This window comes from Maniola jurtina, chromosome 1, assembly GCF_905333055.1.
Source record: "Maniola jurtina chromosome 1, ilManJurt1.1, whole genome shotgun sequence".
Lineage (NCBI taxonomy): Eukaryota > Metazoa > Arthropoda > Insecta > Lepidoptera > Nymphalidae > Maniola > Maniola jurtina.
The window spans coordinates 7,772,850-7,799,583 of record NC_060029.1 but is presented as its reverse complement, the minus strand read 5'-3'; the positions used below and the strand labels follow the sequence as shown (position 1 = coordinate 7,799,583).

Sequence of the window (26,734 nt, the reverse complement as noted above, 5' to 3'; positions counted from 1 at the left end):
GGCTCTACTTTACGTGTAACGTGCAGGTGTGCGGGGTGCTCCCCCGCCTCATGCCCCGATTGCCATGTCGACCTGTCGCGAACTATAGCTGTGAAGTTGCTGTGGAAATATGTGTTTCAGATTGATAACTCATAACATGTCATAGCCCATATACTAATGTGCAGACTGCGTAGATTTTCTATATCAGTCATTCTGGTGATTGGTTTCACGCCTACCTATCAAAATTCTATTGTCGTGCTTGGTTGATTTACGTTCCTAGGGAAGTTCTTTAAGTAACGTAATGTAAAATAGTTATCTGCCTACTTATTTATTAACTGCCTATAGGAAGTTAGGTAGGTACTCACACTTTTTCAGCGATGTTCAACTTTTCATATAAAAATAAATACAAAAGTTATGAAAGCACTTACCTACCTACTAAAGCAATGGTCGAATAAAACAAAAACAAACTTTCATATAGCTTAAGAATGGAATCTACAGCTACCGCTGGGTCTGAATCTAATGTTTACAAAGGCGTCTATAGAATTTTATTTTTTGCAGATGGAAATGTCGGGGTAATAGAAAACATTCTTCATAAGAGCAATGGCGCGCTCCGTGTTGGCGCGAGCAGCATTGCTCTACGTCCTAACTATAGCGCTTGAGACGAGCGCACTTATCCTCTTACCCCACGACGTCCGCCCTGGCCACGCCGTCCGCCATTTCGTCGGGAATCATTCGCGGTACACGCTACTCGATCCTGAATATGCCCCGTATTTCACACTGCTGGACGATGGACTTCTTATGACAACAGCTGATCTTGCTCCACTGCTAAATCAACCTCTCAATCTGGCTATATTAGAACAAACACCGTTTAGCAGTTCGGCTCATTCTATACATCTTTTAGTCATGGATCGTCGAAAAATTCTTCATTTTGCCGAAACAAATGGTTTACATGGAGAGATTTCCGAAAATGCTCCGGCTGGTTCTGTCGTAGAATTCCCACCTATAAGAGCCACTGCACTTATTAATGTGGGTCCTATAGCCTATAAGATTGTAAAAGGCAATGAACAGTCTGTTTTTGCACTTCGTGATAAAGCTCAGAGTAGCAACTCTGATGTGAGATCGGTAATAACCGATGGTGATGTAGAAATAATTGCTACGCAACCGCTGGACGCCGAATCTAAGAATATTTACGATTTAGTAATTCAAGCGACAGATTTGCATGGTGCGAGTAAGGCGAGCTTGCCAGTTCAAATCACTGTCACTAACGAAAATGACCATGACCCCATGTTTGAACAGGAAATATACTATTTCACTGTGAATGGTACTTGTGACAGTAACTGCCGCAATGGCACAGCGCATTGGCAAAGATATTCAAATATTGGTCAAGTGCATGCTTTTGATGCAGACGGAGATCGCATATACTATTCCATCAAGACTCCTACCAATCTTGCTGTCATAGTGCCGCAAACAGGAGAACTGATACTTGCTGGTGATCCCGATAATCATGAAGCGGAATTACAAGTTTTGGCGCACGATACTGGAACTCCACCGCGAAAAAGTCGTTTTGCTCAAGTTTTTATCGAATTTGTTATCCGTGAACCAAACCAGTTACCAATTCTTCATCGTGAGAAGAGGAGAGTAACGCGCGCGGTTCGCCCAACAAAACGTATAGAATTCAGTGAAGCTGACGGTGAAGTCGAAGGACGCGCTGTGTTTACACTCGAAAAAGAGACTGATCGAGAAACATTTAAGATTCGGGACGACAATGCGTGGGTTGCAGTTGAACCAAGTGGTGTTGTGAAAGTTAAAAAGAAGTGGGACTTTGAGGAATTAGGGCCTGAGAAGACTATCGACTTCTGGGTCACTATAACAAACGCTGGAAATGGAGGTAAGTTTTAAATTTAAAATTTACGTTAATTCATAAATAAGAAGAACATGTTTCTATTAAATAAGTAATTTAAACGAATTACATTACCGCAAAAAATATAGGTATGCTAAATGCAATACCTTCTAAACAATCAAGATGGTCGTTTTGTATCAAAATATTTATTTCCATGTAAGTACAGTTTTATGGTGCAAGAATCTAAAGGTTAGAAGTAATGCCTGGTTAAGGTCAACATCGTTTAATGTCGTCATTGTTTAAAGAGTCATATTAAAGTTGCAGTACATGCGTAGCTTGCACCTGTCGTGTCGAAAGGCGCATTGATGCATAACGTCGATTCGACAGGTCTCCTGTATTTGTACCTACGGGCTTTATTCCCATTTCGACATAATCTAATAAAAAATATATAAAATAAGTACTTAATAAAATTAGCTTTATTAGATGCAATTTAGGGAGACGATTCAAACACCTAACCACAGACCTAACTATAGGTACATAATATTTTAAAATTAAGAGAAGAAGTATTTTTGAAATGGTTAATTTTATGGTAAGTACTTACTATTGTTTGATCTTAAAGTTATAACTAAATCAACGATAGCTACCGAATCCGATGACCTGAATCACATAACAATTCAAATATATTTAGCAGTTAAATGCCAAGTGCATTTAACTTCAAAATGAAGCTTGGATATCAGAAAATACTGTTCTGTATCCGGAGCATTAAAAGTTTTTAAGAATAGATGAAGTTTCTTCATAACGATAGAGCTGAAGGATTCAATAACTCAACATTTCTTTAACAGTAAAAATATGTATGTGGAGTTTTTATTCACTAATAAACGCAAGGAAAGAGCAAAACTATGTCAGTAGGTATAATACTAAATCTATTCTAGTTTGTAAAACAAATCCAAATATTCTAGACTGATATCTACAACAAGTAAATCAGAAAATACTGCATAACTTCTTTACAAGTTGAGTATAAACGCTCAGGCTTTGATTTGTAAAGAAAACCTTCAAGTAAAAGTACTTATTAAAAAAAGTTTGATAAAGGGTTTAATCAAAACTGCCACACCCCTTCCAGATTGGCACGCGTCCATCTTAGACTGCATCATCACTTTCCACCAGGTGAGATTGCAGTCAAGGCTAACATGTATCTGAATAAAAAAAAGTTACTAAATACAATGTAGGTACTTCCGATTACTCCTTTATAAGCCTGGAAGCGCAGCACGAGGCAAAACACAGGTGCGCGTGGAATCCCCATTACTTATCTAAGCAAAAACGTAGTTGCGTGAAAGATGCGACAGGTTGCCACCAGCGTGCAGAATGCGTTGATAATCGTGGACCTGTCGCACGGCCCGCAGGCCCCGGCTATCTTGTCGATTTTCCACGCCCGCGCCGTGATGGTCGCGCGCTGCGACTCCAATCTTATTCCTCCTCCTTTATCTAGTTTTTTCATTGTTATAAAATATGAACTTCAAAACAACTGGTTATGTGGATTGGAACATATTATAAAACTTACTACCTACTGGTAAATGTGCTTTTTTTTTTTCAAAAAAGAATATTAGCCATCTCAATGATGACTAAGATTCCCCATTCCCCTCCAGCTAAGCGTAAAGCTTGTGCCAGGGATGGGTACGACAATAGTGCAACGGGTCGGGTTTGAACCGCCGACCTTTCGGAATTCAGTCCGCTCCTCAACCGTTGAGCTATCGAGGCTTTGTAAGGAAAGACTTAGCAACTTGTTGCTAACAACACTTGAACTTTTATGTATTGCCACGATATACTTTGACGAAAGATTTTAAACGTCTTTGTTACCTGTTATCTGCCAAAGCCACCATGATCCAAACTTCGTAGTCGCTGATCGTTCCTCCCTGTGTTGGGGACAAATGCTTTTATAAAATAACGAAGGTCTGGCCCTCACAGGCTCTAAGCCTCTATCGTTAGAATCCTCACATCATCCAGAGTGACACTGGCTATATTTTTTTGAAAAAAAAAATCAATATACAGAGCAGTCGTGTTTTAATTATTTATTAAGCGCTATATTATTTATTAATTACCTTAAGTAGGTACCTTCTTGTTTATCGTACTGTTTTATGGGACCATAAACACGAAATTTTCTGTATCACAAAATAGGTAGGTGAATATAAGTATAATGTGATATTTAAACTGAACTAGGGATCGTGTGTTTTGTGGTTTTAGTTTCAGTGAACACACGATAGTTGAATCGATGATTGAGTAAGCTGGAAACTACCAGCTAGAGCGTCATGACGTTAGATTGCAATTGGAATATCCGGGTCTCAATTTTGGTTAGGTGACGAATTTCCCAGGTTTAGAGTTGGACGGTTTAGTTAGACGTAACGAATTCCTATATACATAAAAATATATTAAGTATAATATATTGAGTTCATCAATGTAAAATTGGATTTTAAAACACTTCAAGTGAACATAAGCGGTGCACCGGAATTAGGTATTATAGGTAGGTATAGGTAGGCTTTTGTTTATCAGCTAGGGCGTCTGATCCCATATTTATTTTAATTTTAGGTGAAGATGTTAGGTATTTCGTCATCTTCGTCATCTGTTATAACAACAACTTGTTATCACTACCCATTATAAATGCGAAAGTATGTTTGTTTGTTGGTTTGTCCTTTAATCAAGTCGCAACGGAGCAATGGATTGACGTAATTTGTGATATAATAACAAGTGACATAAGCTACTTTTTATCCCGTAAATAAAAAATTCAAAGAGTTCCCACAGGAATTTTAAAACCTGAATCCACGCGGATGAAGCGGGGTATCAGCTAGTGTAGCATAAAATTGTTATGTGCTCTCTGTCATCAGTTTAAATGATAAAGACTACAAAATTCCAGATTTCGTAATAGCTATTATCAGTTTTATAATAACTGTAGGTAGTATCTAGATACAATATAGGAAATTTAAATTTCATTGATGAACATGGCTGAGATAATAGTCAATGAGAAGCTACGGACCGGGCCTCGCAAAACATTTACGGTCCGTTTGGTCAGCGTTTGTTTGTTAAAGTTACGCTGCACGCATTCATTCAATCAATGGCAATGGGTGCGGGCGTCGGTCGCACAACAATCGGCGCACTGGCCAATTCCCCTCATTGTGTCCACTCGCCACAATTACATACGCTTACTTCCTATGAACGACCCCACAAACAAGTCACACATGATCTGAGCACATCTGCTAGCGCATTTTTTATTTTTACATGTATTAATCGTTAGATAATAATTGAGAATGTGTTTGATATGATTCCGCATCGTGGTATCGCCGTAGAGTTCAAACAGATGGATCTTCTTGTGTAGATCGATAGATGCGGCTTTAGTTCAAAAGCATATTTAATCGAAATGGTTCTTAGCTTTATTTGACGAAAAACTGATCGAGGATTATCAGCTCTTCTCTCAGCCGGTGTAAGAAACATGTATTCGTTAAGTCTGAGGTTTGATCCCTGGTGTTCACCTCTAACTATATATGGAGTTATGTGCGTTATAAGCAATTATTTAATTACTTAAAATATATCACTTGCTTTAACTTGAAGGAAAACATCGTGAGGAAATTTGCATACAATATTTATGTACTTAATTCTTTCTGGAGACATTATGGAGATTTCTCAGATTTGCAGGCCAGACTTCAAATCTGAGAGTTCTCCATAATGTTCGCAAAGATAGTAGAAGAAAGAGAGGAGTAAAAGAAGTAAAGTAAGTAATAGTAACTTCCTTTGTTATGTACTTTAATTTCTTGTAATAAACATCAGCTATGCTCGTAACAAACTCGTGCGAATGTCGATTGTCGATGCGTTGCTGAGTCCTTACTCTCTATACTACGAATAGGTCAAGAAACGAGTGTTTACTGAGCACTTGTAAATTGTTCGGCAGTTGAAGTACGCCATTGTGCTGTGTGTTTTAGAACCCATATTACAACATGTTTTGTATCTACAAAGACCATAGGGTGCGGAAGAGCGTGGGGTCAAAGTAGGTCGTGTTTAACTTGATTAAAAAAAACTCAAAAACTGTATTTTGTTAAATTTTTTCCCATGTTTGGGCTGCCGCACTATTTCAAAATGCGATTAAGTACTTACGCAGTAGGTATATTATATGCAATCGCTATTAAGGGATAAGAACACGGGCAGATAATTTTTAAAGTTAAACGAATTTGTTTACTCGTCTAAAAAATAAATTCATAATCGATTAATATTCTGTGCTCTACCAGTTTGTGGGAACATAATTCGTGCAGATTGAAGTGGATGAGTGGTTTAGGTATATGATTTACGCACCACTAAATAATAAGTATAACCTTTATCAAAATAATCAATGTTTGTTAAAAAGTACTCAATTAAATAATTTTACAAAAACGATCAAAATATCTACTAATGACTTCCAAAATGGACTAAAAATATTTTGTTTAAAATGTGACTCAGGCGGTATTTAACTGTACAATATTATAATGGCTCTTTTTTATTTAAAACACTTAACTTTAAATCTAATTGTTGCGACCAACTTTAGTATTAATTGCAATGGCAAATAACTTTCTTTCTGAACGTGCGATAATAATGCGTAGCCAAAATATTACTTAGTGGTGATACGCTATATTTACGAGTATAATTTGTAGTGATCGATAGATCGTGGCTGAAAAAATCGTGAAGTATAGCTATGTATAGCTTGCAACGAATCTAAGATAAAAGCTTGCGGTGAAACAATATGGTAGTCGTGACTCGTGACTTACGCGTGAAGCAAGAGTAATTATTAGATCTAACATGTTGTAATATAAACAGAACACGCACTGGAGTGTGAGCGGCGATCCAGCCTCTGATGCGTCTATAGGCTTTCACTCTGATTGTGTTTTGATTGCGGTCCTTTGCTTTTCTTAAACAGCGAGTTAACCTGCCTTTTGCACGCATGTACCTATAGGTTTTGTGCTTGTACTGACGTTGCTGAATTTAGTTTCCTTTCATTTGTTGTTAAATGATTAGTTATATTAGGATTATTCATATTATTTTATTTATTTATATACTTTCCTACTTATTTATTTACTCGTAAAACAATGTTTTTGGCTCTTCTAGATGTGCTAACACTAGAGAGACAAATGTCTGAAACTATACCTACAGTACTTACAGTAAAAGTTTTAGTGTAATATTTTCAATACATGACAACTGACCTTTGTTTGTCGGTGTAAACCTAGCCTAAGGTAAACCTAAGTCGCGATCCATTGGTAATGGTTAATGATCGTCATAGTTATTTTTATTCAGACATAGATTTCTAAATTTTAGCTACTCGCACAAAAAAGCTGTTTCTTCATTATTTAATATGGTTTTCTCGTGACTCTACTAATCATGATTAGGTAAATAACTCCTCTCACATGCTAAGAACGATTAAAGTTATAATAGATTTTCTTGTTTTTCTTATTTCACTGAATAACTAATTAATTACTGATTTACTTACTCGCATTAATATTAACTCGTACATTTCTCGGATACGAAACAAATCTGTAGTTATTGCTTGCAGTAATTTGAATAAGCTTGAATCAAGATACCTAGTTTTTGATTCGTAATTCGTTGTAATAAAATCAAGGTGCATACCCAACTACCCAGTCAGTCACTTACATTCCAGCAAGCCATGTGTTATTAGGTCTTACATGCGCTGCACTTCATAGCTCATTGTTCACTCAGGAAAGCTACTCGAGGGCCCTTATAGCTCAATTGGTATTCAGAATTCACAGTACACGCATGAAGTTCTCCCCCAGTCTCAATTCTCCTGTATGCGAGGTATTACGAGAAATACGAGCTAAGTCAGACTCAAGACTGCCTAATTGCCTTAGAAGTATTCGAATAACTCTCAAGGGCTCCATGCCTATAAGTAGCTATAGGTATACCTTATTCCCTACGTAGGGTTATGAAGAGCATTAAGAAATTACTTTCGTTAACTATGTTTTTAGATGATTATAATCTTGATGCGAGTTTAACGCGTACTGGATGACAAAATAATGATAGCCTTTTAACTTTTATACATTTATCTGTACGAGTGTTTATTTAACATTATATTAGTCTTCTTTAATACGACTTTTTGTACGTATGAAATAAGTAGTAGCTATATACGTAACTATTCGTTTACATTGGTGTTCACTCCAGTCCAATCAAGTTGAAGACATTTGTACATAGTTGATGAAAAGCTACCTAACTAATTTTCCCTAGAATTTCTAATATTTGCCCTTGATTCGCCCAAAACAAGTAATTGCATTATTGAATAGTAGACGTTGCATGCAGTAACGTGTAGTTATTGCTTTTCGTGTGTAATTTATTAGCATGAGAATGCAGAATTACGAGGGAAATGTTCTTCATTGAGATTTACTGCAGCTTTGAGGAAAGGTGCAATTGTTAGGGTTTTCACCCTTGGGAAATATGTTGAGGGTTCTAAAACTATTGCTATAATGGCACGCCTGGACATTCTATCAAATTAAGATCCTCATAATAAGGATGGATAGTTTATCCGACCCAAACACAGCCAAGATTATTTCATTTAAAGATTAATTTTCGTTTACTAAACGTAAAGCATTGCTTTAAGTTTGGAGTTAGGCCTAGCCTTGTAGTTAAGATTTCATGATAAGTCGGCGAGTGGTATTTCTTTTAGATTTATTTCAGATTGTACCTTTTAGCTTTATTTATTACTGAAAATAAACTAAGGACAGTTATCACACTAATATTATAAAGGCGAAAGTTTGTATGTGTGTGTGTGTGTGTGTGTATGTTTGTTACTCCTTCACGCAAAAACTACTGGACGGATTTAGCTGAAATTTGGAATGAAGATAGATAATATCCTGGATTAGCACATAGGCTACTTTTTATCCCGGAAAATCTAAGAGTTCCCACGGGATTTTGAAAAACCTTAAACCACGCGGGCGAAGTCGCGGGAATCGGCTAGTTTACTATAAATTAGAATAGATTTCTGTAGTTTAGATGGATTAGGTGCTTCCTTTAACTGTTATAAAAGTGTTATAAATAATAATTGTTCCTTCGTATTAATTCCAGTTATGTGGTAACTTAATATTTAAGTAGGTTACCGGCTTTAATGATCAACCATTATCTCTTAAGCTGAGATGAGTTTAAAAACAACGGGATTTGATATTTGTGTCGTGCTTCAACTATTTGGCTGATTCGTGCTCGGTAATTATTTTACAATTCTGGGGCGAAAGCTGATGAGAACTCGACACGGTCTATGGTCTTCACGCTGAATCACAGTGCAGGAAGGGATTTTTCATTTTAACTTACCTACGTACCATGAAGAGTAATTTAGTTATTTTTCATCTGATTGGGTGTGATAAAGGTAGAAAATTGTCGTTCGGAAACAAGTCATGGTAGTAAAAAATCTCAAGTATTTTATAAGTAGCATACCCGCTACTGATAAATATGAAATGATTTGCAATATTAGAAGAATAGAATATTACTCGTTGAAGATTAAGTATCATTTTGGACAGCTATATTTGTTTCATTGCTATATTTGTTTGTTTGCACGGTTGAAAGTTTCGAATGTTTAATTGGCTTAAAGTGAAACTCTGTCGCAACTATTTGTTATTTCCAACAAGCCGACTAAAGTTGGCAGTTATTTGATTTGGAGTCTACTCGTAGATGGCTGTACAGTTTCATCAGTTGATTTGCTAATGCTTTATTATTATATACCGTATACAATAAGAGAAAAGTTTTAATACGATAAAAGAAAAAACGACAGGGAGTGAGAATAGGGACTCTGACTTATTAAGTTGGAGACGTATCGACGACGATATATCTAAGTTTTAGAACTTTTAGATTGATAATTTTTAAACATCTTCGATTTAATCATTTTAAAATAAATACAAAACGTTTATCTAAATATGCCAAGAATAGATCTTAGTTCACTTATCTTAATTAAAGATGTTATTCCCCGTCTGTGTAAGCAAACCTAGCAATGCATAGTGCGAACAAGCGTATACTCGAATGTAGAGTTGATTTAGCGTCTACACTCCGTATCCATCAATCTAGTGGATCATTGAATTTAATTAATATTTAATACATTTGAAATTTCAGTAGATATTATGAATCTGAGTCACAAGTCAATTACGTCACAAAGCCACGCTTTTAAAATTATTTTTCATTAAAAGTGCAATTCATAAGTTCTTTTGAATCCGCTATGAATATTTTATTATTCAATTTTTTTTTTTACTTAATTGCAATCTAACCAAATAAATAATAATCATGCTCTCGCATTTAGCTGGTTTTGTTGCAGTATTTGGATAACTATTTTCGTCAACTTTAAACTAAACTACATCTTAGGGTTCCAGGAGTTTTGAAAAGAGAAGGAGCCCACAACGAATTCAACTGGGTATAGAAAATAGGCAACTGTGGAGGTTTGTGGGGAGGTGTTAGGAATCTGTGGAGGTACCTATTACATTTAATATTTTTTACGAATAATATCTTAAAGTTGCCTTCACACTACGGAAATAATATAATATAATATATAAATATCGCTCACCCTACTTTTAAATGTCACTGTTGCCACTTGGATGTAATATTATTACATCTAACAGTGTGAACAGTGACATTTAAAAGTAGGGTGAGCGATATTTATATATTATGTATATTATATTCCCTAGTTTGGAATCAACTTTATTCGTAGGTAAGTATACCTACTTAATTTTCGAACAGTCTTGTTAGGAATGTGCCGGTCCGTATGACGCAGTGCTTTTGTCTTGTCATCGAGTCTCTCACATGGCCGTTACCTAATAGCCGAATTGAAATTGTAGTCGGATCGTTTATAAAGTTCTCACCATCCGCCGTCGAGAGAGAATGGTTTGTAAAATAAAAATACGAGAGCGTGCATAGAATCGTGTCTAATAGCCGATGTAGCGATGCGATGCGCTCATCCCGCGATTAGAAAGAGATGCACGTGATGGTTTGTGACGCTGCAGCTTTTGATATCATAATTATTGAGTTTGATGCAACGCGGGCGGTTTGGGAGAATGTTTATCTTATGACTATAAATGGATGGTATTTAACAGCCCTTCATTATGTGTTATTAGATCTCTGTAATATAGGTAGTTCGTATTTATGCGCTTAATTTTGTATATTGTTTAATTCACGGAACAGAATGTTTTTTTCTGTTCCGTGGTTTAATTATATTAAATTTTGCCTATACATAGTTCGGTTATAGATTTTCATATTTTAGATAGGCGGCCTGAGTTGAACTGACTGTTATTTCGCTTTAGTTTCTGCAGTTGTTTAGGCATTTTATCACTATCATTGTTAACAGGCAGGTCCCTTGTAGGAACTTCCACACGCCACAGTTCACTTCACGCGCCACCGTTTTGCACTAGTTTATTCCATCCATCCATCCATCCATCAGCCTGTATGCGTCCACTGCTGGACATAGGCCTTTCCAAGAGCGCGCCACCAAACACGGTCCTCCGCCTTCCTCACTAGTTTATTAGAACATCTTTATTTTTCACGTTGAAAATCATTTGGAAAAGATCACCGTTTGATTTGTTTAGATACCTAACTAATTAATAATAAGAAATAGGACACCAAAAATAGACAGTTCACCGCAAATATCCGTAAATATAGCATGCGTCCTCGTTTAACGATCTTAATGCCATAGTTAAGAAATGTGTGCTTTAAAAATAACTTCGCGAAGTGGCAGGCGGATGCACGTGTGCGACAATCCAGCTCCCTTTACTTTGCCGGCTTTTTATTGCAGTCCGTCAATTACACGAGAGCTCGGAATGCACACATCTCCGCCACGAAATAACCAAAACAAACTCCTTTATTTCACCATGCCATACCCATTCGATCATATTATAAGATCCCAAATAAAATAGAAATACTGCTATAGGAATATTTACTTGTTGATAGAACGCGGCGTCTATTAACGGATCACTGTTGTTCTTTTATGGGCTCTCCCTTTGGCTTTGTCGAAATATTTACGCCCCATATTGAACGTGAAATTTCAAACAATGAGAACGTTGGAACGCCGGCGCATGTGTGCACCACACGTGCTCTCAGCACAGATTAGTGGACGAATTGAATAAACAAAATGGTCACTATGCTCTTCTGCTAATAATTGTAGAAAAGCTTGACGGTCTATACTCTATAATAAGATTACATGATATAATATTTTTCTATATTTTTATTTATTAATTCACAGCTAATTTCTCTCAAGATTTTATAATTTTTGTATCTACTAAGTAAGTATCTAATTAAATCGATAGAAAGATCAGTTGTCATTATAATGAACAACAAGTGTAAATTAAAAATTTATAACACCCCCGACAAGTGAAGGTTACAGTAACTAGAAAAGAGCTGATAACTTTCAAACGGCTAAACCGATTTTCTTGGATTATAGCTAAGAACACTCTCGATCAAGCCACCTTTCAAACAAAAAAAAACTAAATTAAAATCGGTTCATTAGTTTAGGCGCTACGGTGCCACAGACAGATACATAGACACACAGATACACACGTCAAACTTATAACACCCCTCTTTTTGGGTCGGGGGTTAAAAACGCTATTGGCTGACTTTTACTGTACCAGTTTTGTTTCTTGATCTGTTAATTTTTATAGCCAAACTACAAATGATACACTACAACAAAACGCCTACCAATATACGGTAGGTATATCAATGCTAACCAATCATTAAAATAAAGTGAATAAACGGTAGTGCATAATACATAATGAGTAACTTATTAGGAGTATTTATAGGGCTATGCTTATAAGTTATAACATAAGTCCTATACTCCAGTTACTAGTCACCTGCTCGATCAAGAATCTACTCTTATTAGTTTTTTGTAATCGCCAGTCGAGGCCGCGCCACATGAGGTAGAGACGCTCTGTTAGAATCTGCTTCTATATCTACTATTAGGCAGGTACCTTACTAAAATACACATACCTACTTAGGTACCTATATAATTGTTAACACGACCATTTTGATCCTGTATTATTTATAAGCTAAGCAAGGTTACCGATTGTAATTTAGGTTAATTAGCACTTTGTCTATCCGTGTTCCGATGCAATTCCTTGTCAACTTCTGAAATAACTACTCTTATTCATCAGATCGAAAAACTCGGAAATCGATGAATACCCAATTCAATATTCGTGGATTTTTCAATCTAATTTGAAGTCCGCTAACAGTTTAGTGTTTAGGGGAATCCCTGCCCAAAATGTTGATAGATCATAGATTGAATTTAATAATAAACCTATATGGTCATTTTTACGTGAATTTCAAGTAGATACCTAGTTAATAAGAATTACAGCCTGTTATTACTTGAAATTACTTATAATTATTATAATATGTAATACAACCAGCAGCAGGCAACCAGGGGTGATCTTTTTGACGACTATATTTAATAGGAATATTAATTATTATTTATTATTGGATATAGATAAAATAAAAAAATTGTATTATATTATATGTAATAACTACATATTATCTATTATGTATAGCTCAATAACCGGATATAGCAATAAAAATTATGAACCTAGGTACCTATAATCTAATAGGGACACTCGTGGCCAGCAATTATAATATTTCTCAAATATGACCATGAACTATAACCGTAAAGCCTTAATCTTGGTAGGTTCTCAGTAGTGGACTGCAAACAAAGTACCTATAATTTATGTAAACTCTCCATATCCTCTTATAAGTACTTTTCTTATAAGTACCTATATGGTATAAGGTCCATGACTGTGTTCAGTATTGGTTTTTGTAATTGGAATTTTAAATGAGTTTGAGGAGACTCAGGAATATGATTACATTAGAATATATGGATAAAATATTAAGCGACGACGTTTACGAATATTGAATTTTGTCTACTTAAGTTGGAGCACTTTAGAATTTAGATGAAATATTATGTTGGAAGATCTTAGAACTTCAGAAACCTACCTGCATCTTTTACTACTCCGTGAAGGTACAAATTCAATTCCATTCGTTTATGTATCGGACAACAAGATCTATTTAGTGTTAGTAACAATAAAAACTTAATTACTATGTTAGCACTTAAACTCACAACAACTCCCCTGATTCAATCCCATAACTCATCTTTGTGCAAAAGGTGTTTTATACACAAATTGACGGTAGACGAATAGAAATAAAATAGAAAAGTAGAGAACAAATTAGGCTTAAAATCGGTTTTTCGAACTATGAGCTCTACTCTTGCCACTTCAGCTTCGCAACCCATTGAGCTATGTTGGTTATTCTGGTTCTCATAGTGATTTCCTCATTTTTGATCTGATCATATAGAAAATCTTCATAGCTCTCTCCATCACCCGCTGTGTATCTGAGCTTTCCTGAGAATCCCGTACGTTAGCGGCCATGTTTCGGATCCACGTTATTACTGGTAACATTTTGGGAGTACTCGTATTTTATAATGATATTTGTAAAACCAAGTTGTCTATACCTATGATCTATTTATTACATACAGGCCAGATGATAAATGAAAAGTTGCCGTACAGTGAATGGTAATAATGGAACTATTTCAAGTGTATTGTTCGAATTGAGAAGTATGGTAATTGGTGATTCTGAACCGATAGTGCATGCCTACGACTGCAGAGTGTATGTACTCGGAGTCTCGTACAGTACAGGGTACTTGTGACCGGCGACGCGCTGCGGTGGCTCATGCTACCCCATGCACCACTGCATTGCGGAACGAGAACTATAATTCATTTTTAGAATGCGAAACACTCCTATTGTATCACGTCTATTGTACAAAAGGTATTTTATAACGCGATTAACGGAGCGTGCCGTGGGATCCCAGATTATGGTAAAATTATTATTTAGAAGACTGTTTTGTGACACAAATTAATTTATTGCAGTATCTACTTCCCAAAGCTTTAAAGCGAATATAACAAATATCATTATTATGTGTATTTAATAATACGTCAACATATTGTAGTGTTCACTCTTCATCTCATTCTAAAACAAGTCGTAACTAAAAAAATTGACTGAAAAACCAAACTTACCAAAATAACATAATAATAATAATTTATTAAATTATAATAATTAATAGAAAAGACTTTTCCAGATTTCAAAATGATGACAGCCGCCAATTCGATCTTTTTCCAGATAACCAGTGTCACTCGGGATGATGACGTAAAGATTCTAAACAACACCCCAAAATATCCAAATCTGCTCAATCATAATAAAGAAACTCACATACATATAGAAAAAAAACACTTATTTTTTGGGCAGACGTGCGAATTATAGCAAAATAATAGCTATTTGATCATTAATGAATATAGATTTTTATTTATCTGAGTGATTACATATTTTTTCTCCTTGAAGATAGTAATAATATTGGTAACAGCGGCTACTCAATAATCGTAGAGATCTATCTTAATTTACAAATACCACGGAATAAATCAAAAGTCCAAGAACCTTCAGTGGGTAGGTTCTGCATGACCCGAACAAATAACATTTTTCTTATTTATTTGAGTGGATTTCCGTCCCCTGTATACGAAGCATGTTTTACGAATGTGAATGGAATGGTGTGCGTGCGATATTTTTCAAAGAAAAACCGGCCAAGTGCAAGTCAGACTCTCGCACCAAGGGGTTCCGTACTCGGGTATTTTTTCCAATATTTTGCACGACAAATCAAAAACTATTATTCATAAAAATAAATAAAAATCTGTTTTAGAATGTATAGGTAAAGCCCTTTCATATGATACCCCACATGTATAGTTATCTTACTTTGAAAATTTAAACACATTTTAATTTTTTTTAATGATGTAACCACAAATTCACGATTTTCGGATTTATTCCTTTACTTGTACTATAAAACCTACCTACCTGCGAAATTTCATGATTCTAGGTTAACGGGAAGCACTCTTATAGGTTTTCTTGACGGACGGACGGACGGACGGACGGACAGACAGAGAGACAGACAACAAAGTGATCCTATAAGGGTTCCGTTTTTCTTTTTGCGGTACGGAACCCTAAAAACTGCGATTTATCACAGCACCCCTCGATAACATGTTTCCGAGTTTCCGCTGACTGGGCGACCGATTACAGAGCTCAAGGCACTAATGCCACATCCCAGCCCAGTGGTCGGACGAGATATTGGATAAGAAATGGTCTAACATCAAACATCAGGATTTATACTCTACCGATCTGACTTCAATATTATTATTGAAGCATCTACATAAAAAATGAAAAATCAATAATAATAACATAATCAAGCCATACCTTCTTAATAGATCGTAAAGTCTTGTCCTGGATCCTGATTGAATGACTGATCTATCAACGCAGTCTAAACAGCTGGGGTTAGGACCATAAAAAGACGTATCTACTAACTTAAAACTAACCAAACTAAAAACTATGATAGCCTAGTAGTTAAGACGTCGGCCGTCTAGCAAGTCGGTCGAGGGGTCCAGGATTCGATTCCGGACACGCACCTCTAATTTGTCGGAGACATTATGTGTGTTTTAAGCAATTAAGTATCACTTGCTTTAACTCTAAAGGAACCTGCATAATATTTCATAATCTTCTCAAAGGTGAAGTCTGCCAATCCGCACTTGGCCAGCGTGGAAGACTATGGCCTAAACCCTTCTAACTCTGAAAGGAGACCCGTGCTCTGCTGTGAGACGGCCATGGGTTGATCATGATAATGTACCTACGTATGTAGGTACCTAGTAGGTACCTACGAGTACCTAAGTTTTATAAACATTTGTTTTTTTTACATGGCCATAGCTAATAAGCACTAATAACTTAATTTACCACACAAAAATATAACCTCACCACAATTAGGAGATATACGATAAATTTCAAATTAGAAACGGCATCAAAACATCAATCAACGGAATAAAGTCATCAAGCGACCTTAATAAAGTCTGAGCGTGATAAAGAATATTAAAGTCTTTGTATGTGTCTTAAAGGTCTTAATATCTTATCGTAAGAGGAACACTATGGCGGGCTTAGTGAAGCCAGGCCACCCTATAGATCCGTCCCCTCGCAGCGGTGGGGGTGAGGGGTGCGGGGTTCAAACCCGCGGCCGTTGACACGAATCCCCGACATTCTGTTTATCCCAAAGGATTTTTTCCGTATGCGTGTTGCCCGTGAACAGTATGCTCATGCTCACGAATGGATTTGTTTTAAGATTAGACATAGACAGACGATCGGATACATTTCTCATCGAAAAAAAAAACACTTCCTCTTCAAATACGATTGTAATATTAGTACAAATTACAATAGGAACTAGCTTTTATTTTTATGTTTACACTTTTAAATAAAACAGTACCTACCTACTAGGTGGCGCTTCCAAAATCAATGAGTACTATTATAGGTAGTCAGATTTAATCAAAAATAAAAATCGGTCAAGTGCAAGTCAGACATGCATACGAAGAGTTCCGTATCATCGTACAAGAAATAACTTTATGTTTTATTTTTAGAATAGGATAGAATAGATTTTTATTCAAATAAACTTATTTCATATTTTATTCTCATGGCGGTCATTTAAAATTTTTATTATAATTTGTTGTTAGAGCCAGTGGCAATAGAAATACATTCTGTGAAAATTTCAACTCTCTACCTCGAAATACCCACTGCCACAAGGACAGACAGATGGATGGACGAACGGACGGACAGACGGACAGCGGAGGCTTGGAATAGGATTCTGTTGTACGAAACCCTCAAAATAATCTAAATTAAATATCTTCAAGGCAAGAGCACTACAACCTACTAGGCTTTATCATTGATGATTGCCCTCAAGCGCAAGCCTACCGCTACCTCGCAATAAAAAATTGTACCGAAAGTTATAGGTAGTTACGTACAATTTTTATAGTGTAGATTTAATTTACATAAATTTAACTAATTAGGCACTGGATAAGTATTTAAAATGGAAATAACATGTATTTCAGGAAAAGTTTTACATAGAAACCCTAAAATTCTAGGTTTTTGTTATTATTCTTACTATTGATATTAATTTTATTATTTATTCTGCATTCTAAAGTATTTCGAGCACAAGTTAAGTAGGTAGCTGATTACCAAGAATCAAACGTTTTATACAACATGATAAGCCAAACAATTTGTCAATTATCGCATCTAGTCGATTATTTCACGGTTAGTAATGACATCACATCCTGTATAAATAAATACTCACTTCATAAAATTATAAACAAGAACTTTCGGCGGTCGATTCATAATAATTTGTCACTTAGGTCTCTACCTACCATTTACCTACAGTTCACGTCAACACTTGTATAGCGATAGAAGATATTAACGCTAGACTGAAATGTTAACGTACATCATATAAAGCAATAAAACTAATCTGATTCAAGATCTAGGGCAACTAAGATAATGGCATGTTTCGATCACCTAAAAAGTACATTTCATGTTTTTACGGTATTTATATGGGAATTTAACTAAGAATGCTGCCAAAGCTGAACGGCGACCAAAGCACCGGAAACGCGGTGTTAATAGACTGTCCACTTGGTACCTACGACACAGGGATCTATCTCCACAGCTGGACGTCCACAGTCCACATGTAACGGTTTTACGCCGTCTGAATCCAGCTGCTCCCTGCGACCTATTTGATGTCGTTTGCCCATGCTGCGCTTTCCCGCGCTGGGAACCTCAACATCTATTGGTTCTTGAACTATGTATTTGCAACCCCGCTAATGCTACTTCAGCTTCGCAACCCGTCGAGCTATTTCAGTTATACTGGTTCTCCCACGAATCTCTCCTCATTTCTGATTTGATCACGTAGAGAAACTTCAAATATACCTAACTCTCGCCCGCTGAGTAACTCTGAGCTTTCTTATGACATAATATAGCGACTATGCTTCGGATCCATAATTTTAATTAAGTATACATCACACTATAACGACAAGGAAACAAAATAGAACAAAGAACTAAAACACTCAGACACTAGTGTCTTTGTCAGTTGATTCAAGTTTAGATTCGACGACCTGTAACTACTAAACGCCTTTGTATCTCCGCTCTTCACACCTCGTAGAACTGATAGTATCAACTTGTTACTGCTAGGAAACTAGCTTAGCGGTTAACCTACCTTAAACGCCATGATATTTATAAGCAGCGTACGTAATAAACACAGTTAGCACGTAGCTAACGTTAAACGCGATTTAATTTGATAACATGAAACAACGATGAATGACTTATCGGTAATGTCATAAAAATATTTGTAAACAATACCTACCTATATTTTTAACAAAAGCGTTACCTTACCACGTAACAATTAGTTGGGCACTATGGTCTATGACTTTAAACATGGCTGTTATTCTCCTTTCCCCCTGCATTAATAAAGCTTTTAAGAAGTGCGTACCCCTTTAAAAAAATTACACTAAGTACCTACCTTCGGTCAACGAAAATATTGCAACGATCAGGGGTTTTGAAATTTTACCACGCAATCCTAATCTAATCTAAAATCTTTAAAACCTGATAGATTTCTTTACACTTAGGTATGATCATACTGGTAACATTATGTCCAGAGCCCAAAGCACCGCTAATTCAGTACAATTTTATCTCTTAACTGGAGTTTAAAAAGGGCTTAAAGCAATCAAATATAATCACAGTTTTGGAGTTTTATAATAGATGGAAACTGGTACTTTGACCACCGCATTATCTAATGATATAAAATATCCTAATCCAGAATGTGATAAGCACCGAGAATACCTACCTAATAGCTAATAGTTACTTGTTTTGTATACTTATATTATATTCACTTTTCATCCAATATAAGAAAAGAACGAAGATAGTTGTTTTTATCAATATAAACAAAATCAGAGTAGATTCAGTAAGTACACAGTCTTTGTAAAAATTAATTTCCTCACGACGCAACCTCGTTCCTAGTGATTGGCGGATATAGAGCTTAAGTACTATCTCCACTCCTGATCGTCAGAGCGGTCACGATCTCCGCTATTGTAGGAACAACAAGATGCTATCTGTGTGGAAATGTAACATAAACCCGCTTAGATTAATCTTTAACACGACTCCACGCTAATGTAATGAAAATACTTAGATCAAATAAGCACGCCGCGTCAGTATACGCATCTTCTCTTCTCTTCTCTTGATGGTATGAAAACAAAGTCTTTCTTTATCTATGTTAACTCATGACTTTTGAACTTAAAGAAAGTATTCCCTGATAATGCTAAGCTCATCTGATTTAATAAAGTCCTGCAACGAAAATAAAAGAAATACCTCAGTGAGCTAGTTTACACTAGTAATTATCTTCAATCATTTACAATCATCATAGATCGATAACAGTGAACGATTTGCAGAAGAAGTAGGTATTTTCAATCAGTCTTTCATCAATCATTTCATTGCGTGTTAAGTTAGTCTACTGGTCTTATTCTAAAGTTAGTTTATTATTTATTATTGAGACGAGTCAGGTAGTTTATAATAGCACAAAAGCTTCCACAGGGTTTTTAATCGATTGCAAACTTCGTAGAACAAGTCCATTAGGATTCGCATGCACACGCAAAGTTATATGAAACAGGAAACGGAACGGCAGGGCCATAAAGGAGGGAGGGGTGCTCATAGAAGTAGGTACCTACTCATTCTACACAGTAGGTCAACTTCATGCATAAGATAGTTCCAATAAGCTAGGCTCTTGCAAAACATCGTTTTTCATTTCTTATTGGCTTTTTTCAATTGGGGAACATGGTTAGAAGGCAGTAAAGGACAGAAAGTCACTACTATTTTACTATCAATATCATCACACCAACATGCGGACGTCCACTATATCTTTCCCCAGTCAGTGCCACCACACCCTAACATCAGGTTTCTTCATCCAACCGCTTTCTCAACACACTTTATAGTATCGCCATAGTCCATCATGCTAGTGGGCACCCCACGCTACGTTATTTTTGTTAGTTCACTGTCTTCACTCTAAACTTTTTAACTCCAAAGCCACCGCTCCTGCGACAGGCATGGCTTGCCCCCTGCAACTTCAGCTTGCTGCTGATTAGGGTCGTCAGAACTGTTTATATGGAGGAAAAATGTAGAGAAGACCAAGACCTTCAAAAGTTTGTAGCGCGGAAGGTTATGCAATACTTATCCTGTGCGTTATATGATAAGTATTTCTTTGTGCTAAGAAACTCTGACAAGTCGGCCAAGTGACCAGCCATCAGATTTAAAATATTTTCTAGCAAGCGAGTTCCATAAACTATGAAAGTTTGCAGTTCCCCTTCCGAAACAAATGCTACTTACAGAAGTATTGCAACAAATTACTGTACGCGCAAAGGTAAAAATTAAGTCAGTTTTCGCAGTAAACAAGCATAATGTTTGTTTGCGAATTCCAGAACGCGCAATCAATATCGATCCGTTTACTTTCAGAACACCACGGACGTATGGATTTTGCTGTAACTACGAGTGTCTGATATAGTCATATGTACATACATACCTATGTACTCGTATACCTATAGCCTATTTTATTCAATGCAGTCTTTATTAAAATCTTTGAAAAATAAAATGAATTGCATAGAATCTTTTAAAGAGAGCTATTTTCAAAACAGTTGATAGGTTAGATATTATATAGACTTAGAATTCGTCTAATTGACGTATAATTATTTACAAAATGTTACAATTAATATTGGAATGCTCTACAGTAGCTCTACAGTTCATATAATTGCTCAAAATATTTATATATGTACTTAAGTACTAGCTGTGCCCGCGACTTCGTTCGCGTGGAATAGTGACTTTTCGCGCTTTATATAGCCACGGACGCTCAGGCGCGAGGCGCCGTGATTCTTTAAATTGACATAACTTTTTTATTTATGAACCGATTGACATGAAATAAACACTAAATCCTAAGTGAAGCTTACTACAATATATTAGTGAAAACCGTATCTAAATCGAATAAGCCGTTTCTGAGATTAGCGTGCACAAACACACAGACAAACAGACAAACAGACAAACAGACAAACAGACAAACAGACAAAAAAAAATTAATTACAATTTCGGGTTCGGCATCCATATAATAACAACCCCTGCTACTTTTTTTATATATATTTCCATTGTACAGACACCACTTATCTACAATTTTATTATATGTATAGATTCACTGATTTGGGGCCGTCTGAGTTGCTCAGTGTATAGCTACTAAAAATCTGGAATTAATTCAACAAAATTATGTACCTACTTAATCACGTAGTGATAGTATTCTTTGGTAATATAAAGTTTGGAATATGAATTGAATCTGGAACGTATAACGGATCAAGTACGAGGTTACAATATCTCCTCAATATTCGCGTGGGCGTCTCACCCCCACGTATCGTAATGGATAAGTATATAGGCAATCGAACCTTCTCGATCAATGCCACCCCGTTCAGCGTCCTAACATTTCATTTCACATTAGTGCCTCCAACATCCAACAAATATGTCTGTATTTATTCCGATATCGAACATAATTTAGAATAAACTAATTTGCCCACTATCAAGACCCTCTAGAATCTTGTATTACATATACTAAGTCGTGAATATAAGCAACATAGATAAACCGACTTACATATTCCACGAAATTTGACCCGCATCTTGTAACCCGGGCATCTCCGCTTTGTTGGGGCTTAAATGAAAAGTTTAGGTTTACATTAGCATTAAAGATTTTCCGGCATTGTGTTCAAAGGAGACATCCGTTCAATATCACGACATGTTACATTACAGCGGGTATCACATAACAGCCGGTGCGGGTCGACTGTGCCAATCGATTCTGACCCCGCTACACCACACTTGCCTTTTAACGCCTATAAGGTCAAAGCATTTTAAGAATCTTAAAGATTATAATATTTGCTAGGAATGCGATGGTGTAGAGTTAGCTCGCCTAACGAGATCTTGAAATTCGATAAGGTTATCATGTCACTAGAGCAGTAATGTCTTGCATAATCGACACGACTGGTCAGCAAGTTCTACATTAGCCATCTTTTGTTTATCATATTATTATGGCGCGACGATGGTGATCAATTTTGAAGACAAGAGTCAACGAAATACATAAACGAGTATTTGCTTGTACCGTGGATTATGAAAATAGTATAAAAAAAATTAAATTGCTTTCTCTCCCCCCATAATATGGCTGAGCGTAGATTTAGTGCAGTTTCTGTCAAAAAGAGGAACGGTGGGTTCCTACTACTCGGTGGTTCCCAACGAGTAACACCAAAACGAGTAACAGTATCATGCAATAGCTATCGACGAAAAACACTTCACATCTTAGTTCAAGTCATAATAAAAATAAGTATTTGTTGTTACTTACTACATACTTAGTGTTTAAAAAAGAATATAAAATAGTTGTGGTTCCGCATTGCAGTGGTGCATGGGGTAAAATAAGCCATGGCGTCGCGTCGCCTGTTAAAAGTAAATACAAACTGCAACCCTAGTCGTGTGCTATCAGCTTAGAATCACCCGTGCAGGTTAATACGGTTTCCTTTAATGTATGTGATAGCTTTTATTATTACAGGTACAACGAGCAATGACCTTTCCTTGGTTAGGTACCTACTATTGTTTATATTCCATTATTAGGTAGGAATATTTTACTTGGGTTTAGGTATTACATTTTTATTGTGTTTGAAATGAAACTGACGAATAAAAAAAAATAAGATGTCATATTTTGCCGAAATATGATTTTACATTATGTACCTATCTATTTAGGTACTTATTCTTAAAATCTCATGTACCTTCTACAGATATATCTACGTACTCCAGCTTAAGAGTTGTTCATTCATTTCTTTAATTCACTTTGTAAGTTTGTAACCACGCTTAGCGCTATTAACTTTATTTCACAGTTTTTTATTTTCTCGCCTGAATAAATAAGATTAAACGATTTAGTACAAAAGAGCTTACAAAAACTCGAGTTAACATATAACAAGTGTAAATTAAAAATTTATAACACCCTCGACAAGTGAAAGTTACAGTAACTAGAAAAGAGCTGATAACTTTCAAACGGCTGAACCGATTTTCTTGAATTATAGCTAAGAACACTCTCGACCAAGCCACCTTTCAAACAAAAAAAACTAAATTAAAATCGGTTCATTAGTTTAGGAGCTACGATGCCACAGACAGATACACAGATACACACGTCAAACTTATAACACCCCTCTTTTTGGGTCGGGGGTTAAAAAGTTCCGATTTATGAATAAAAGTAGACATTTCTACATCTATCAATCTTTATAAGGGAGATCGTCCACCGCAAGTTTTCAGAGCGATTCCTGTACTTGTGGCCTCAATTTTGGATCGCTTCTGTCGCGATTCAGAATCGCGTTATAAATATAAAAAGTCACCGTGGGCGATATCCCTAAAGGTGCCCACCCACTTGAACTGAACTGCAGCTGAAATGCGCGTCGCGGCAGCGCCCCGCACGATATTCTCTCCAGCCGCGACGCGCGGCAGTGACGCGCTACGCGGTACACCTTAAAGCGACAGTACGGATGATGATTTTGACTTTCTGTATTGAACCCTACGAATCACAATATTCGTAGATTGCGCCTAATCAATAAGGATATTTATTCCACCTAGAAATCTATACGACTAAAGGTGCAAACTATTATTTCTTTTTAAAATAAATAACAACTGAAACTGATGCGAATTTTTCTTCTTCGACAGTCGCAAATTGATGACTAAATCATCATCTAGTTCTAGGTAATAGGTAGGGTATACCACGGACTAGGTAGGCACTTCAGCAGTAGGTATCCATGGAAATTATATTTGATTTGGGATTATTATGTTTTTCTGTTATTTAATACATAACAATACCCATGGCAATATTATGTCGTAATATACCTAGTAAACATTTATAGATACGTTAAAATCTCTATAGACACAAGGGGAGACGGGCGGATGTCGCCGATTTAGTTGTGACGCCGCCGTCGCTTTCGGATTGATTGTTCTTGACAGCAAAATCAATAGTAACGAATAACGAATTTATTATTGGTCAATGGGGCCCTATATTTCGTTTACTGTATTTTGGGTTATGGTTTCGTTCAATAACCATTTTACATTAAATATCTACAATCTACATCCTCTTCAATATTCAGGCTCTCTTTAGAGATATATTATTTTAGTAGACATGGACATAGCCCGTGACATAGACATGGATTTAGGTTTTGAAAATCCTGTGAAATTTCTTTGATTTTTCCGGCACCAAAAGTAGTTTAGACCAAAAGCCCTTTCCCGAGTGCGAGTACTTATGTATGTACCTATGACTAAATAAACGATTTTATCATCTTTAATGGATGCTTACAATCTTTTTCCACTGGCTAGAATCACAACACGAGTTGATTTAGATACAGGGATGTGCGCAAAAATAGAGCATTTTTTGTTCACTATGAATATAATTGTAACACAAAATCGCTAAAAAGTGAGTTACGATGTTTTTCCTTGCAGGCGTCGTTATGTAATTAGATAGATAATAATGGGATAGTACTGACTAAGGTATACATATTTTATTGATATTCGATACCCAAAGGATATGTACTCAAATCAAACGCAGTTTTAAGCTTATGGTTTTTACGTTGTCAATTAGATGAGCCATTTAGGATTTTGTCTCGATTAAATATAGCAACGAATATTTAACTAGAAACATACAAGTAAACACTTGTATGAAAACTCATAACTTTCCTGGAAGCATTTTTACAGGGCATTTAATTGGAATTTGGCAGTAAGCTTGAACTTGAGACGAAATGAAATGACCTAATTGCACCTGCATAAGTCAGGATGTCGTGAGACGCTTCGTGACAAGTATTCCGTAGAACTAGTTTTAGTAATTGTTCGTGTTTAGATTGGATTAAATATATATATGATCACTATTTTTACAACGTTTCCGGTCCAACGAGGGGGCATCGTTAAGTTTGTCAATTTTAGTTCACTCTGCGTCCGCAATCGCATTTTTCATACATTATTTGTTATCGATAGTGTAAATGAACGGTCATAACATTTTTTTTGTCCACATCGATCCTTTAATGACTGTTTCAATGAACCGTGCTACGACAAGTGTAAATTAAAAATTTATAACACCCCCGACAAGTGAAGATTACAGTAACCAGAAAAGAGTTGATAACTTTCAAACGGTTGAACTGATTTTCTTGGATTATAGCTAAGAACACTCTCGATCGGCTCCACCTTTCAAAAAAAAAAAAAAAACTAAATTAAAATCGGTTCATTAGTTTAGGAGCTACGATGCCACATATAAATACACAGATACACACGTCAAACTTATAACACCCCTCTTTTCGGTTTAAAGAATTTATTCTCAAAAAGAACATACTGTTCACTTACATTAAGATTACTAATACATTTCAGTACTTACACAGACGCATGCATTTACACTTTAAATTTTATATTATACTATATTATTAAAACTAACTAACTTTTTGGGTCGAAAACCATATTTGGACAATGGATATTGATGCAGTCATTAAATGATTGATGCAGCCGAGTCGTAATCGAGCTGCTGGTTACACTTCTGACCTCTCGGCTACTAGCTAGTAACTAGTTAGATAAAGATGCACCTTGCTACTTTTAAAGATAATATACTGTTTTTTTAATTTTACACAATCGCGAATACCAAAGAAATCGGTGGGAAAGTTATTAATTCAAAGCTAGGATCTACCAGACCACAAATTTCAGCCGCAAATGCGTCTAACAATTTTCAGCAACGAATGCATCGTCTAATTTTTTTGTGAAGACAATTCACATTTTCAATTTATGACTGGGTGGAGTTCTATTTACTATAGTAGATATATTCTTAATCCTTTGCAACTATTATGCTGTAATTTATGTTGTAAATAATGCTGTAATTTCATACGATGAATGGATTTACATGAGATTTATAAGTTCCACATTTTGAGAGTATAGGCATCAAATACGGTGCGTTCTAACATTTGTCACTCGCTAAACCCTCTG

General features: G+C 36.1%; 1 protein-coding gene across 3 annotated transcripts in view; it reads left to right on the top strand.

Moving 5' to 3' along the window:
* The window catches only part of LOC123867530 (neural-cadherin-like), a 139,250-nt gene that overhangs the window by 1,636 nt on the left and 110,880 nt on the right, over positions 1-26,734 (top strand). For all 3 annotated transcript variants that reach the window (XM_045909611.1, XM_045909603.1, XM_045909617.1), the window contains exon 2: positions 538-1,867. In XM_045909611.1, coding sequence (XP_045765567.1) covers positions 580-1,867 — 1,288 coding nt within the window. In that variant the 5' untranslated portion in view covers positions 538-579. The remainder of the gene's footprint in view (positions 1-537; positions 1,868-26,734) is intronic.